The 17,065-nt window shown below is 32.7% G+C and overlaps 1 protein-coding gene across 1 annotated transcript in view; it reads right to left on the bottom strand.

Moving 5' to 3' along the window:
* Window positions 1-17,065, bottom strand: part of LOC115889559 (transcription-associated protein 1) — a 161,115-nt gene that overhangs the window by 62,045 nt on the left and 82,005 nt on the right. The window contains exons 21-28 of the mRNA XM_030911879.1: window positions 16,602-16,834; window positions 12,423-12,705; window positions 12,204-12,365; window positions 9,744-9,900; window positions 8,360-8,573; window positions 6,522-6,683; window positions 3,430-3,555; window positions 973-1,316 (exon numbers count right to left, since the gene is read on the bottom strand). Of these exons, the coding sequence (XP_030767739.1) occupies window positions 973-1,316; window positions 3,430-3,555; window positions 6,522-6,683; window positions 8,360-8,573; window positions 9,744-9,900; window positions 12,204-12,365; window positions 12,423-12,705; window positions 16,602-16,834 (1,681 nt within the window). The remainder of the gene's footprint in view (window positions 1-972; window positions 1,317-3,429; window positions 3,556-6,521; window positions 6,684-8,359; window positions 8,574-9,743; window positions 9,901-12,203; window positions 12,366-12,422; window positions 12,706-16,601; window positions 16,835-17,065) is intronic.

Here is a 17,065-nt window from a genome sequence, read left to right as displayed (position 1 = left end):
CTATCAGTAGTAGTATATATAATATATAACTAAATAATAATAATAAATAACATAAAATAAGCTCCGTAAAGACTGACAAATCCACAAAATTTCAAATCAAATTCAAATGTGTCAAATGAATCGTCAAACAGAACTGTCAAGGATTCCCACCCTAGAGTGCTTTTATGGTGCTTTTTCCGCCCACCATGCATGAATACATGGATAGCATTATGCTCCTTCCTTAGTCTTCTTATTCAAAGGCCGTCTCTAATAGAACAGCCTCTGAGCGAGATTTATGACGTCACGCTAGTTAGATACTACGGATTAATAAATATGTTGTAGAATACATGGAAAACATAATTATTCCTCGTATTTTTGGTTTGTATTTTCAACAAACAAATTTTGATTTTAAAATACAAACCAAAAATACGAGGAATAGTTATGTTTTCCATGTATTCTACAACATATATTTATTAATCCGTAGTATCTAACTAGCGTGACGTCATAAATCTCGCTCCGAGGCTGTTCTATTTGAGACGGCATTGGTCTGATATTTAGAAATGTCAAAAGCTGATGACATTTTACTTTTGACAATTATGACATTTCGTGTTGATTTTTGGAAGAAGAGGAAGAACTGTCACTTGTTTTATTATTTCTGATTCGTTCAGGCACTCAATTTAAAGAATATCAGTAACTTTTTCGACAGAAGGATTTTATATTTGCCGTGTTGGTAAGAAATAACGGCCAAAATTCAAAGTTATTCATGTTATAGACTATATAAAGTTTTTTTTTCTCAGAATAGGTCCAAGAACCACCTCCTTAAATATTAGCATGCCATTAAGGAACACCCTGTATTCAGCCACTGGGAAAATAAGTATAAAAAAATTCACTGTCTCCTGGACTATTCGCAGGTTATTTTCAAGGCAAATGAAAATCACGAATTCACATTTCAGCCCCAACTCTAGAAAATCAAGGAAAAATAAAAAAAAATACCTGGTAGCAGGATCGACGCAATTTTCCACCAACAAACACGGCCAAGCAAACTCCATCAGTTTTCTCAATTTAAAACCTTGTGGCTTATTATTAGCATCGTGATCGTGAATGTGCGAACTGGCCTGTTCTACCAACAGGCAAGAAAACTGCAATAAAGAAATACGCACACAATCGGCCGTGGGGAAGGGATTGTCCCGGTCGATCAGTTCGTTTATAAAAACGGACACGACATTTCGAGTGTTGTCCTGATAAGCCATCAACGAATTCCGTTCTCCGATTAGCTTATTGGTTTCGCCCCTCTCGAAGCTCACCGCGAAGCAAGGGATCAGTATCAGCTGTAAAACCTGTGACGCAAATAGTAAAAAGATTAATTTTAAAAGAGTTGCATAATATAGGGTGATTCACATATCGTATGGTGCATCGGAACACGGGACATAGGAAATCTCATGTAAATTTGGAAAAGGTCAAATATTATCTCAGATCAGATAATTTTATTGTTATTTAAATATTTATGGAAATGTGTCACTTTAGGTTCCTAAAATTAAGAAATATCTTATAAAACGAAGTAGATATTCTGAATTTTTAGACAAAAACGAAAAGCTTGAAGTGAGGAAAAATGCAATTTTTCGTAAAATTTTCGTAATATTTGCTTCAATTGATTTGTGATATAGTTTTTTAAACTCTGATTTGAATTTCGTTTTTAATTTTTTTTATCTGCAATAAAACTTACCTATATGTTTTTAACATACACAAATACACGTCTCGTTATATTTCGTACATTATAAAAATTATACAGATCATACTGTGAATAGTTCTGACTGACAACAAAACCCAATGTCAATGTTAGTCGGGAACTATTTTGAACTAAAGACCTAATTCAAGGAACTATTCCTCTCGAGGAACTAGAACTAAGGAACTAGTTCCTCCGAAGGAACTAGAATTACCACCTCTAGTCTATACCGAATAAGTCAACAGTTTAAAGAATAAACTAGGCAGAGGTTTGAAACTAAAGGCACGGTAGAAGTATGAAGACAAAAATAATTGAACAGGAAGAAAACAACAATAACTTGAATACCTATTCTTGACTCCCGTCTATTGAGGTTACAATAGAAAAAGACCTGATCTCTCTCACTGACTTCTTCCTGTGAAGAACACTCAAAAACCGTCTTTATGAGCATATGAAATATAGAAATTTAGAAGAACTGAAACATCTCTGTGGAATGCTAAAAATTCTCCCCTTAACAGTTTTGTATTGTGAGGCGTGAATTTTACAAACATTTGGGGTATTCTTTGGCTATGAATGGGCGATTATGTAGATATTTTAATAATTAGTATACTCTGTTTTTTTTTCTCAGGTAAGATTTCGACAGAGGATGACAGAAGAAAAGCAGATGACGTCCCATACCAATCTATTTATTTTACTAAAAAAGGGATGATGGACTATAGATGGGTTTAAATATAAATTCGTCATGCGTCGTCACTTGTTGTTTTTAACCAGTTTTATTGGTTTATGTCAAAAATGACAGAACGTATTTCAATTTTATTGGTTTGACGGAACGATAAACGACAAACGGACGCGGATGCGTATGAACTCGCCTTTAGATTTTTGACGTTTGTCAGAGTCTTGCCAAATTATAGGTTATAATTTTGTGACAACTTTTGTCAAATACCCTGCGTTTTAAAAGATGATGCATTTTGATTCGTGTTATTACGTGTGTTTTGTGTCTTTTGAAGTCAAGTGGAGGAAAAATATGATGCACCACACGGTATAAGCGATACCAATTAAACTTTTAGTTACGTAATCGAGGGCGCGATTTTTAAATTCATTGTTGCCAACCATGGACCTATTCGGCCCCGGGCTGACTAACTGAAATTTAATTTTCCCGCTGGGGATTCAGGTGGTAGCCCTGCTGTAAAAAATGTCAAGTTGCCGCATTTATTTATTTATTTCCTGACATTGTCGTTCGTTTTGATACATTAGTTTTGTTTTACGAGTTTTTTGTTTAAATGAATTATGTTGTGATACCTTAAGCTTAAACATTTTTACTAGCAGATCTTGCAGTCGAACACTGTTCTTTTTAGAACCTCTTTTAGTGTAAAGTGTACAAGATGTTTGATAGCCGTTGCAAAAAACTCATCGCAACCTTATTAGAATATTTTGAACAGAAAAACGGTAGTAACGGCCCTTTATGTCCCTTAAGTGCTGTTAAGGGGGTGAGTTTTGTTGATGTAAATCAATAAAAATATGAAAAATGTTTTGATTAAAAGAAAATATGTAAAAGTAGGCAATACTGTGCCGGTCAAGCTAAATCACGTGCCTAAAAGTTCGATTGGTATGATCTATAGATGTTAGACGTTTATGGAGGTTTTTACCAGATTTACAAAAACAATCCAAATCACCATAAACTTCTATCTTACCATAACTGTGAATCACCCTGTATAAATGTTTTTTCTTACTTTCGCTTTAAGTTCTTGAGACATTGCATTCGAGGAGAACAACTCGACGAAACGGAAAAAGGCTGAACGTTTCCAGTTAACGGTATAATTTTGGGCCACAGTGTTTTCTAGAAAATCTCGAAGGAACTAAAACGTAACAGTCAATATACAGGGTGTTTCAAAAAACATGTGCCATCTCTCGTGGGGAGATTCCTCACGTAAAAATAAGATTTATTTTTCATATCAACGTAGATCCGATTCTGCTTTGTTTCGTAGCTACAGAATGTTAGTCTTAATATTTTTTTTTGATTTATTATAATTTTCTTCCAAGTACTTTTAGCGTTACAAATGAAATTTTGAAGGTAAAAGTTACTATAAATGCGACATATTTTAAAGCTAAAAAAGTTACGACATATTCACCAGGGTCGTGCGTATGGGTTATCACTGGAATATTTTTCTAAAAAAGCATGTACGCTACTGATTTTTTTTCTCTTGTTAGCAAAATAGTGTAAGCAGTTTAATACCGATTAAAAGTTGTCTCTTGATATTTTGTCGATTTCGGCCTCCTTGATGCAATAAATGCAATTTTATTAATTTGCCTTGATCCAATAAGTTTAATAGCAACCTTTAAAAAAATTTAATATCATTGACTTGCGAAAGTTTTAAATAAGTACTGATTGATTTCTCATAAAAAAATATGAAAAAAGTTCCTATAAACATGGGTATGGAAATGCATAGTTTTAGAGTTACAGGACGTTAAAATTTTTTGAAATTAGGTTTTTTGTAATTATCCTAAATACCGTTATTTTTTTTATTTGAAATTGCTATAGTTTGAACTAATAATAATAATAACTAATAGTAATAATATATCGAAAGAATAAATAATAAATTAGGTAAAATATATAATTTATTAATTTATTTTTATTTTATTAATTGTGATTCATTTCAAAGGAAAAAAAATAGTGGCGCATTTTTGAAAAATATTCCAGTGATAACCCATATGCACGTCCCCGATGAATTTATTGGCACTTTTTTAGCATGAAAATATGTAAAGCCTAGTTCATGCACCTGGGAATTGCGATTTACGAATTGCAAAATGCGTTCTGATTGGCTACATTTAAGGAAAACCTTGAAAGCGACCAATTGCAAGACAAAAAAAAGTATTTCGCAATTCGTAAATCGCATTTTTCATGTGCATGAACTGGGCTTTACACTTATAGTAACTTTTACCCTCAAAATTTCATTGAAATCGCTAAAAGTACTTGGAAGAAAATTATAATAAATCGAAAGATTATTACGACTTTAACACCCTGTAGCTACAAAACAAAGCAGAATCGGACCTATGATGATATGAAAAAAAAATCTTATTTTTACGTGAGGAATCTCCCCACGAGAGATGGCACATGTTTTTTGAAACACCCTGTATAAATTATTGCATATTATATTAACAATGTCCTGCAACAGTACGTCGAGCATATAGCTCCTATAACAAAGAACTTAAGGATTTTCGTTTAAGTGCAGACCTAAACTGTGTATACTCTGTTTTTTTTTCTCAGGTAAGATTTCGACAGACGATGACAGAAGAAAACCAGATGACGTCCCATACCAATCTATTTATTTTACTAATAAAAGTTTCTAATATTTTTAAGTTAACTATGGAGGGGTTTAAATATAAATCCGTCATGCGTCGTCTCTTGTTGTTTTTAACCAATTTTATTGGTTTATTTCAAAAATGACAGATCATATTTCAATTTTATTGGTTTGACGGAACGATGAACCATAAACGGACGCCGAGGCGTATGAACTCGCCTTTAGTTTTTTGGGGCTTGTCAAAGTCTTGCCAAATTATAGGTTATAATTTTGTGTCAACTTATGTCAAATATCTGCGTTTTGGAAGATGATGCATTTTGATTCGTGTTATTAGGCGTGTTTTGTGTCTTTTGAAGTAAAGTGGAGGAAAAATCGAGGGAAACTTAACTGCTGACCCAGAGAATAGTTTATAGTTAATACTCGCTGTCCAGGCAGAAATCTTATATACCAATAAAGTTACCATCAATGGAGTTTGTATACCATCTCGTCGTAGATAAGTGCATCTCGTATATGGTACAAGGATCGTACTAAACATATACTAAAAACTGGAGTAGCTATAAAATATCGACATACCTACGATAGGTAAATAATGGATTTTAGTACTGCAGAAAAATAATGTTAAAATGTACTGGTTTAAAAAAATTAAAATTAAAGTTAATTAATCAACCATCTACATATATAAAATGCTAATGTTTATCTGTGAAGTAACGACTTGCTCTAGAAAGTTGCTTTTTTTACTAAGAGATAGCTAATTGGCTCTTCTAAAAACTGTCGTCGCCGGATTTTTTGTTTTTCATTTAATTAAAAAAAATAAAAAGTATTTTTTTTCCCGATGTCGGCTGTCGTGGCGGATGCGCCAGGCTTCAACTAGTTAAGGTATAAAATTTGGTAAGTGTTATTATCAATAAAATAGTTTGTTTTATTTATTCCTGTGGAATATTACAAATTTGTATTTGTACAAAGTTATATTGATAATAATAAATTCGGGATGTTTCTTGAAGCTTGAAAGTAAGAAATAGTTCTTTTTTATATTTTTTTTGGTATGTGGTGTTTTGTTCTTGTTTGTTTTGTATTACATACCGTTTTTTTAATAAAATAACTCGTTTCAATTTTATACAGTTTTTTTCACAATATTTTGAAGTAATCACTTATCAGTCAAATTTTAAATGTATTAATTTCCTGCTATGCGTTCCAGTTGTACCAACTTATTTCTTTGCAAAATAAAATAAACTACTTTGAAATTAAACTGACAGACACATCTATCACTGTCAAGGATCTTGTCGTTGGACAGACTATATAGAATGTTTAGACATCGTTCAACGTCACGTCATATATTTTCAAACTGTCTCAATCGCTTACCAACCAGATGAAAGAGATTGGTGATGTCATTACGGCATTTCGTAAATTACTGCATATTCTTTTTAGTAATTGTCATTGTCATTTGATTTGGGATTGTAATTTTAGCCGAACAAAGTTTAGATACCCGACGCAATGTTGCAGGAATATACATTTAATTAGTTTACTTGAAATTCAGGTATAAATCTATCTGTGGTTGCGCGTAACAACTGAAACAGTAGATCAATGTTGTTAGGATCGTTACAGAAATAATGCAATAGTATCTTCACTAGCAACTTGGGTTCCTTCCAGTGAGTATATTCCAGTTGTTCCACGTTTTTATGCCTCATCTGAAATGAAAGTATATTTCTAATTACTTGACAAATATTTTTATAAAAGAAAATCAATAACAGTTGGCGTAGACGTCAACAAAATATTTGACGAATGCACGTCGCAATGTTGCCACGGCTACTTTTTTAGTTTGACTTTTGATAAGTGTGCTAACTAGTGATGGGAAAAACCGATTAATTTCAATAATCGAGTACTCGAGTATCAAGCGATTGCAATAACCGAATCGATCACTCGAGCGAAATATCGATCGTATTTAAATATGCGGTTTTTTGTTCGTCGCATGTTGTAAGTACTCGTTAACGCCAAGCGCCAAGCAGTAAGCTGCGTACGCGGGGCACATATTCTTTCGGTAATGAACGGCAAGTAGTAAGCGGCGAGCGATTCGCTTGATCGCTCGATTTAGTTTATTTCGAAGCATTGTCGATGTAGGTCATAAAATTTTGTCCCTCAGATACGCAACGGACTATATCGAGTGCGTCTCAAAAGTGGCTCCCCCTTATAACTTCTTCATTTTTCCAGATATAACAATGATATATGGTATGTTAGTATATGACATAAATTGGGATTGATTGACGTATTCAATTGTTTTCGGTCACTTCCGGTTTCACCGGAAATGACTACAACTTTTGATTTTTAAATGGCACCCTCGGTATTTTTTTACTTTATTCGGTAGAAAATGACACTCTGAATAGAATGACATATCACGTGTCAACTTTTGACATTTTCGCATATGGTTTATTTGAAATTGTAACATGCGGTTCATAACGACAATTTGACTCGAAGTACCAAGTGTGTGGAAATATGCTAATGAGCCACTCTCGTTCCATTTGAAAAAAATTGAGATATGATCAAAAACACGACCACCTTTTAACCGGCCAGGGCAAGACACTAAAAACATTAGACGATCAAATCTATTTTTCCAAGGCTCCTTGATTAAAAATTAGTGTTTTTAACACAGCCATGGCACTCTAGATTGAAATTTAAAATACAATTTGTTTTTAAGCGAATATGTCAAAAGCTGACATATGATACGTCATTCTATTTAGAATGTCATTTTCTATCGAATAAAGTAAAAAAATACCGAGGGTGCCATTTAAAAATCAAAAAGTGTAGTCATTTCCGGTGAAACAGGAAGTGACAGAAAACAATTGAATACGTCAATCAATCCTAATTTATGTCATATACTAAAAAACAACATACCAAATCTCATTTTTTTATCTAAAAAAATAAAAAAGTAATAAGGGTGAGCCACTTTTGAGACGCACCCGGTATATAATTGGATTTCAATTTATTTCTCTCGAGCGAATTTTCGCTCGAGTTATCCCATCACTAGGTTTTAGCACTTTATTGCAATAAAAATCGCAGATTTAATTTCAAAATTGCCAAAGAAAACTCTAGTATGACAAATATCAGATTTGCAAAGAAAAATCGCATGACAACCAACAACGTTTGTCATGATTACTAACACAAAGCTTTCTTTATCGGCTAATTCATCTACTTGAAGCGACAATTTCAAACGTCTTTTTTTAATCAGGAAATATAATTATAAAAAGAGGAAAAGTGCGCTCTAAGTTTGAAATAAAATTTTATTTATTAGAAATTTAACTTAGTAATTGTTTCTACGTCTTTGATTCCAAGTCTACTTTTATTGATTTCTCTATATATGTATATTAACCTGATAAGCGTCGTCACACCAAATTTGTTTTAAAGCCTCAACTAAATCCGGTTGCGTTGACAACCACTCGTCATCAAACTTAATTAGTAGCGAAATGATCCGAATACCCTGGAATTGAAGCTCGTTTTTCTCTTGTGCCGTCATGTTCAAGTTCAGGTAGTTTGAACGTACCATCACAATCAATTGCTTAACCATTGAAGTTTGTATGTGATCTCTGTAAAATCAGATTAAGATGTTAAATATGAGTAAAAGGGGAATTTAATTCGATGTACTTAAACAGCCGTTAAACGGCAGCCTACTAAAATGCCGTTAATAGATATTGTGAAGTCGTTCATGTCGGCGGAAAGTAATGCCTAGCTATAAGCATTTTGCAAGAGCACCTGTGGCTAAGTGGCTGAGGCTATCGCTTCGTGAGCGAATGGTCCGTGGTTCAAATTTCACGCCGACCAAAATTTTTTTTTGCGTATAGCGTGATCTTATTGCATTGGTATCACTCTTTTTGGTTGGATTGGTTTAGTTATTTGGCGGGTTGGTTAGCGTGGTTATTTGGAGGGTGTTAATTCATTGGTTAGTTCGTTATTTGGTGGGTTTGGTTGGTTTTTACTAATTTATATTTGTTTTTTATATTTTTTTATCAGTGTCGAGGTTAGTTGCGTTGGTTAAGTTAGTTACTTGGTGGGGTGGATAGCGTTGGTTAGTCCTTATAAAATTCCTATATTTCATAAAGCCGTCAAGTGCGTCACATCAACGACGTCATACCTATTAACGGCATTTTAGTAAGCTACCGTTTAACGGCAGTTTAAGTACAGCCAATTTAATTCACAGTTTTATAAAAAATACATAAAACAACAGTTCGGTTGATAATTGAAGACTTGAAATAAAAAAGTGTCAAAATCATTATTTTGACTCTCCAAAAAAACCCTATATGGGTATTTCGCAACTGCAAGAAAATCTACAAAATAAAATAGTTATTTTTTGTAAAGACTGCAGCGTTAATCAAACGGAGACTACTTGTCACTCTTGTCAGTTGTTAGGTTTACTGATAAAAACAAATTGCCTAACGAACAAAAAAACGCTTAATGATCAAAACACTGTGCGTCCTGCAAGTAGCTCGGGATAAAACGAAATTGAACGAGACAACAGCAAACCAGACGTCGCCAAAAAAATTCTCCCACGCCCTTCTTCACAATTTCACGAGTAGTTTTGAGGCCTTTTTAAGAAATAAAAATAAGCCAAGACAACGAGTTGTGTAAGCGCATAGTGTAGAGGATGTATAAGAAGTTAACGGATGTAAATGAACCGATACAAGAAGTTGAAAAGGTATCCTTCCCTAATTTTAATCATTCTCAATTTTACAAAATAAAAACATTGTAAAGTGACTTACCTGAATGGTTTACCATCCTTGTCCTTTATAAGATATTCCAAATACCTACTGAATTGTTTGTCTTTAATAAAGTTGTCCGATAAGAACATATTGAGTGTTTCTGCCGGATAACGCAACAAAAACTTCATTAAAACGCTTCTGAATGGACTACTGGCTTCTAAAAGTTAAGTCACGAGTAAATGAAGGCTTTTACTATTTACAAAGTAAACCCACCCCCAATTTTTTTTCGGACAAAATTTTTGTTTTTATTTTTTTATGATGTGGCATTAAAAATACATACAACCCCAAATTATCACCCTTCTACCATCAACCCCTCTTTTTTAATAGGGGTTGTTTTTTTAATAGTTTTTGTTACCATACTCCTCCGAACGGCTTGACCGATTTTGCTTGACCGAGGTTGTTTTCTATTTTTTACACCCCAAAGTGTCAAGGGTGGCCCACCCCAAATTTTTTTTGAACAAAATTTTTGTTTTTATATTTTTTTTCATGTGCAATACATACAACCCTAAATTCCCTTCTACTATCAACCCCTATTTTTTAATACCGGTTAGAATTAATATTAATTAGTAATTCAATAATTTTATATTAATAGCAAATTGTTTTTAAAAATTGTTAGAATACCTTAAATTATGAACGTGACTAAGATTGGGTATATACCGGGTATAATGTTATTTATCCAAATTCAATATACCATTTATTGACCCTTTGGGTACATAGCGGGTGCAAAAACTTGGGTATTTACCCAAATTTCAATATACTGGTTAATTTTTTTTGGTCAAAATTTTTGTTTTTAATTTTTATGATGTGGCATTAAAAATACATACAACCCTAAATTTTCACCTTTCTACCATCAACCCCTCTTTTTTAATAAGGGTTGATTTTTTTAATAGTGTTTGTTACTATACTCCTCCGAAACGGCTTAACCGATTTTGATCAAATTTTATATGTACATTCAGTAGGTCTCAGAATGGGTTGTTATCTATTTTTTATACCCCAAAGTATTAAGGGTAGCCCACCCCAAATTTGTTTTGGGACAAAATTTTTGTTTTTATTTTTTTATGATGTGGCATAAAAAATACATAAAACCCTAAATTTTCACCCTTCTACCATCAACCCCTACATAGCGGTACATAGCGGGTGTAAAAACTTGGATATTTACCCAATTTTCAATATACTGGTTAAATTTTTTTTGGACAAAATTTTTTGTTTTTAATTTTTATGATGTGGCATTAAAAATACATACAACCCTAAATTTTCACCCTTCTATCATCAACCCGTCTTTTTTAATAGGGGTTGTTTTTTTAATAGTTTTTGTTACCGTACTCTTCCGAAACGGCTTGACCGATTTTGATGAAATTTTATATGTATATTCAGTAGGTCTCAGAATAGGTTGATATCTATTTTTTATACCCCAAAGTGTTAAGGGTGGCCCAACCCAATTTTTTTTGGAACAAAATTTTTGTTTTTGTTTTTTATGATGTGGCATTAAAAAATATATCCAACCCTAAATTTTCACCCTTCTACCATCAACCCCTATTTTTAATACCGATATTAGTAATTCAGTAATTTTAAATTAATAACAAATTGTTTTTAAAAATTGTTAGAATACCTTAAATTAAAAACACGAGAAAGATTGATTGTATATTGGGTATAATGTTATTTACCCAAATTTAATATACCATTTATTGACCCTTTGGGTACATAGCGGGTGCAAAAACTTGGATATTTACCCAATTTTCAATATACTGGTTAAATTTTTTTTGGGCAAAATTTTTTGTTTTTAATTTTTATGATGTGGCATTAAAAATACATACAACCCTAAATTTTCACCCTTCTATCATCAACCCGTCTTTTTTAATAGGGGTTGTTTTTTTAATAGTTTTTGTTACCGTACTCTTCCGAAACGGCTTGACCGATTTTGATGAAATTTTATATGTATATTCAGTAGGTCTCAGAATAGGTTGATATCTATTTTTTATACCCCAAAGTGTTAAGGGTGGCCCAACCCAATTTTTTTTGGACCAAAATTTTTGTTTTTGTTTTTTATGATGTGGCATTAAAAAATATATCCAACCCTAAATTTTCACCCTTCTACCATCAACCCCTATTTTATAATACCGATATTAGTAATTCAATAATTTTAAGTTAATAAGAAATTGTTAGAATACCTTAAATTAAAAACGTGAGTAAGATTGGGTAAAATGTTATTTACCCAAATTCAATATACTGAAAATACGGTGCTATATTTAATAAACATATATGTTATATCCGACAGTTTTTGAAGCAGTACACTCAAAAATAATTTGAAATTGTGTATTTTAACATTCCCTAAAACTTTTCGATTTAACGTTTTTTAAAATCCGCAAAACAAATGAAATAATTAATTCAATCAATGTAAACAAACCAAGCTAAACCAAGGTAAAAAGTCAAAGCGCCAAGTTAGAAATAAATTGTACCTACCTATAGCCATCGTCTGTTCAATTTGTAATATTAACTGAGTAAGCTGGACGATAAATTTGCTCGAAGCAGCCGGTGTTTGATAGAAAATATTTATTATTGTAATTGTAATTTTCTGTTCGTCTGTTTTTTTAGGCAGGTTGCTTCCGCTTGCAAGACTAGCTTCTGTAAAATTATATAACGTAAATAAAACACCATGTTCTGCACTTACTGTATATTTACCTGAAGTAGATTTCTCCGCAGTTGTCAAATTTTTTAATACTATTAGTAAATGCTCACAAAGAGTCTCCTTAAATATATTGGGAAATAGCTGTGTCAAATATGATAACATCTTAACTGAATTCAACGAAAAAGCATTTACATCTCCAAGAGTAGTTAAGAAAGGCCTTACGTTCTGATGAACTAATTCTTTTTCTATAGTATAACCAGCGATAAATTTCTTCATACATTCAAACGCAGTCTCTTGTAATTCCGGGTTAGGTTTTTCCAATGCCTTGTATAAAACCTAAATTAAATAGAAGAAATTTTGTAAGGTTTTACTAAAGCCGAGTAAAGCTTGATTTTCATGCGTCCGTTGTTCGACGATTCGATGATACGGTATTAATTTTATTGGTTGAATTTAAAGACTTCAATTGGTTAGAAAATTACGCCGTTTTTCAATGTATTGCATTTTCATGCCTCCATTCATCGGATATACGATTTGCTTTTGATTGGTGCCATTTTATATTTTCATTTCCATAACGATTTCGCTGTTTTATTTATAGTCTAAGAGCTATAGTAAACGCCACGAATGTTTGGGAGTGATTTATCGATCCCTACCAGGTGAACTAATCTGTTCAAGGTCACATAAAACTTAATTCCAGTGCCGTTTCAAGTCATATAATAATCAATATATAATCTGTTGTAATTTGTTGTTTTAACTGTCAAAGTCTTGTCTAAACATATATTTGGTTATAAATATAAAATGGAATGCCCCATTGGTCGCACTGCAAGCACACCAATGGACTGACGCACAAAAACGAATCAATCAAAGAAACGCGATATAGTATCGTCTTTGTCAATCACGCTAACATTTTAGAATAAGTAGGAGGAGCGCAGGCAGATGATTAGACCGGGCCTTTAAAAACCTACGTCTTCGGTAAAAATTTACGTTTTTAATGTAAAAATGATAGTGCGTGTGTCTATTCTAACTTCATCAAGCGATGAATCACTCCCAAACATTCGTGGCGTTTACTTTAGCAACGTTTTCGAGAGAGAATTTTAAGAAAGCTGGTTCTTTAATATATCTTTTGCTATGCTCTCCTGAACAGAGAGCGGACTGTCTGGCTGCCGGTAGACGTTGCGTTCGCAACCACACATCATATCTGTATTCAACATCTGTTCCCTACTGCGCATCATAAATTCGCCCTGTATTTCAGAAACTAAGTAGGCTAGAATGAACACGTGTAGCATATTTAGTTTCATAAAAAAGTAGCAAAGTAATGTGAAAATCGCATCATTGTAAATCTACTCATAAACGAGAAATCCTATAACACACAAAAATTGGATACCCTGTACAGATGTGATGCGCAGTAGTCTATCGACAGCCAGATTTCCCGCACTTTGGTTAGGAGAGCACAGGAAAGCATAGCAAGAGATATATTAAAGAACTAGCTTTCTTAAAATTCATGTTTTTCCGACGTTGCTAGCTCTGGTATAACTTAATAAATATTAAGGTTAGATTAAATTTGTTAAAAAAGTGTCAAAACGTCCGTTATCGTACGATCTATCTCCGTTGACGGGCTGGAGTAAAAAATTTAGGGATAAAAAGTAGCGCGAAAGCGCTATGACTAATCAGAGCGTCGTCGGACCATCGTATCAACGGATAACGGACGCATGAAAATCAAGCTTTAGGTCAATTATAGAGAAAATCAATAAAAGTTGGCGCGTACTTTTTTACTAACAGACCTTGTAGTTAATTAATTTTTGTTTATAATTAATTCTTTTTTGTTTCCTAAAATATTTTGACTAAAGGAAAACATGTACAAGTTGGCAACACCGTGCCGGTCGAGGTTAATCAGACTAAATAAAAGTTTATTTGGTATGAACTATACCAATCTGGTCAACGAAACTGCGTGGTCTGGATTTTAACATGTAAGACAGTGATGTCGACAGTTTAATGGTAAATCAAATGTATTAACAAGGGATAAAAGTTAAGTCAATACATTTCTTCTATGCGGTATTGCCGGATTTTGTATCAAAATTTCAAACCGCACAAGTAGGCATTTCTGAAAAATGTTGCATCTAGGGTTGGGACTTTATTTTTCACAATTAGTTACTCATTATTAGCTTAGATTTATTATCTTCATTTCAGTAGTATACATGAAAGTTTTTAAAATAGTTTCTTTTTTTCCTACAAACGTAAAAACCGGCAACACTGTGTGCCGCTTTTTATTTTGTCTCTCTGTCTGTCAACCGGTCATTTATATTTATCTCTGTCGAATACATTAAAATACAGACAACGCAGATGAAGTGTCCAGGAAGAAATATCTTTCAGCAGTCTTTGGTATATAAATACTCGCAAAAAGTGAAGACTAATGATAACCAAATAGAACTTTGATTTTTGAAAAATAGAACTACATTTTTTAGCATTTGTTCAGAAAACTTGCCAATGACTTTATTTTGTTAGAATGTGTTTCTGTAATAATCATAGACAAAGTAATAGTATATATATATATATATATATATATATATATATATATATATATATATATATATATATATATATATATATATATATATATATATATATATATATATATATATAAAAAAAAATATCGTGTATGATGTCATCATCATCATCATCATAGTTTTCAGCTTATTTAACCATTTCCAATTATGGTGTAGCCCAGTGGCGGCTCGTGACCCGTGTGACTGGGTAGGCGACAAACGACAAAATTTTAGTTGTGTCTATTTGCCACCCCCCCTAATTTACATAATACCCTAAGCCAGTTTGTATATTTTATCTCTGGGTTAAAAACATAGGTCAAGAATATTTAGGACAAAACTAAAGCAAAAATAACAGCATTCAACGTAATGACCTAATGGTTGACATGTACAAGTATATATTTTTTTTATCTATTACTATGGAGTCACTATGGAGTACATCATAGAATTTTATTTTATTTTTATTTATTTACGCAAACTTAAAAATTGGTAGTATTGAGAGAAAGAATAATTTTGTTTTATATATTAAATTGATGAGTCGGTCTCTTAATATAGAAAAGTTATTTATTATTATATCAGTAAAATCATCAGATTGTTAAAGAGCTGTGAAAAGATCTTTTTAGATGAAAGTAAGGCAAGTGACGATAAACGTTTATTTTTCATGGCATCTCTACTATAATTGCTGGCTATTTAGTTCGCTGTATATTATGTATTGTGTCTAAAATTGAAGTGAAAAATTGGTGACAAATTTACGTATTTTATTTGACACTCAAAAGTCAAGTCAAAAGAGTAGACGGGACAACATTGCGACGTATATTCGTCAAATAGATTGATGAGTGCACGCCAACTTATATTGATTTCTCTACCGGGTGTGTCTCGAAAGTGGCTCACCCCTATAACTTTTTTATTTTTTCAGATAAAAAAAAACGAGATTTGGTATGTTAGTACATGACATAAATTAGAATTGATTGACGTATTCAATTGTTTTGGTCACTTTCTGTTTCACCGGAAATGACTACAACTTTTGATTTTTAAATGGCACCCTCGGCAAATTTCTCCTTTATTTGATAAAAAATGACATTCTGAATAGAATGACATATCATATGTCAACTTTTAACATTTTCGTTTGAAAAAAATTGAATTTTTAATTTCAATCTACAGTGCCATGGCTGTATTAAAAACAAAAATTAATTTTTAATCAGGAAGCCTTGGAAAAACAGAATTTCTTTCGTGTCTTGTCCTGGCCGGTTAAAATATTCCCAAATCGTATTTTTAAACATATCGCAATTTTTTCAAATGGAACAAGGGTGGCTCATTAGCATATTTGGAAAAAGCATTCCTTTACGAATGATTTGACACCACACACTTGATATTTCAAGACAAATGTCGTTATGAACCGAATATTACAGTTTCAAATAAACCATGCGAAAATGTCAAAAAATGACGTATGATATGTCATTCTATTCAAAGCGTCATTTTCTATCGAATATAGTAGAGATATACTGAGGGTGCCATTTAAAAATCAAAAGTTGTAGTCATTCCCGGCGAAACAGGAAGGGACAAAAACAATTGAATACGTCAATCAATCCTAATTTATGTCTTCTACTAATATATAAAATATCATTTTTTTTTGGTTTTTTGGGTGGTTTTCAAGGGTGAGCCACGTTTGAGACGCACCCGGTATACGTTTATTACCTGAAATATTTGTTCCCTCACTTCTTCTAAATAATGACAGGCGGCCAAAACGCGTAACGCGCTCTGTCTTAAAGGAATGAAATTGGTTATGGACTTGTAGCAGGAATAAGATGACAATCTAGAGTCCTCCATATTGCACAGTGATAGCAAATCGGTAATAAAAAGCTTGTGATGGGCTATACCCATATTAATAGTAAATAATCTAGGTTGTAAAGTGGTAAAGAACATGTTACCTAAAAAATATAAGATTCGAACTAAAATCAATCTCTTTTAAATAGTTCAAATATTCTATTTAAAAATTTTATCCAGTATTTGCATAACAATGACATCGCAGTAAAATTAGCAATATCATTTCATTTCGAACGGTACTATACAGGGTGCTACAAATTCGAAGTACGAGCATTGGCGTCTCGGAAACAGTAATAGATACGAAGATGGTTAAATTGGGGCAAAGTTGCGCTTTG

Source organism: Sitophilus oryzae, unplaced genomic scaffold, assembly GCF_002938485.1.
Source record: "Sitophilus oryzae breed Bouriz unplaced genomic scaffold, Soryzae_2.0 scaffold_1000_pilon_pilon, whole genome shotgun sequence".
NCBI classification, from domain to species: domain Eukaryota; kingdom Metazoa; phylum Arthropoda; class Insecta; order Coleoptera; family Curculionidae; genus Sitophilus; species Sitophilus oryzae.
This window is presented reverse-complemented; position numbering and strand designations above follow the sequence as displayed.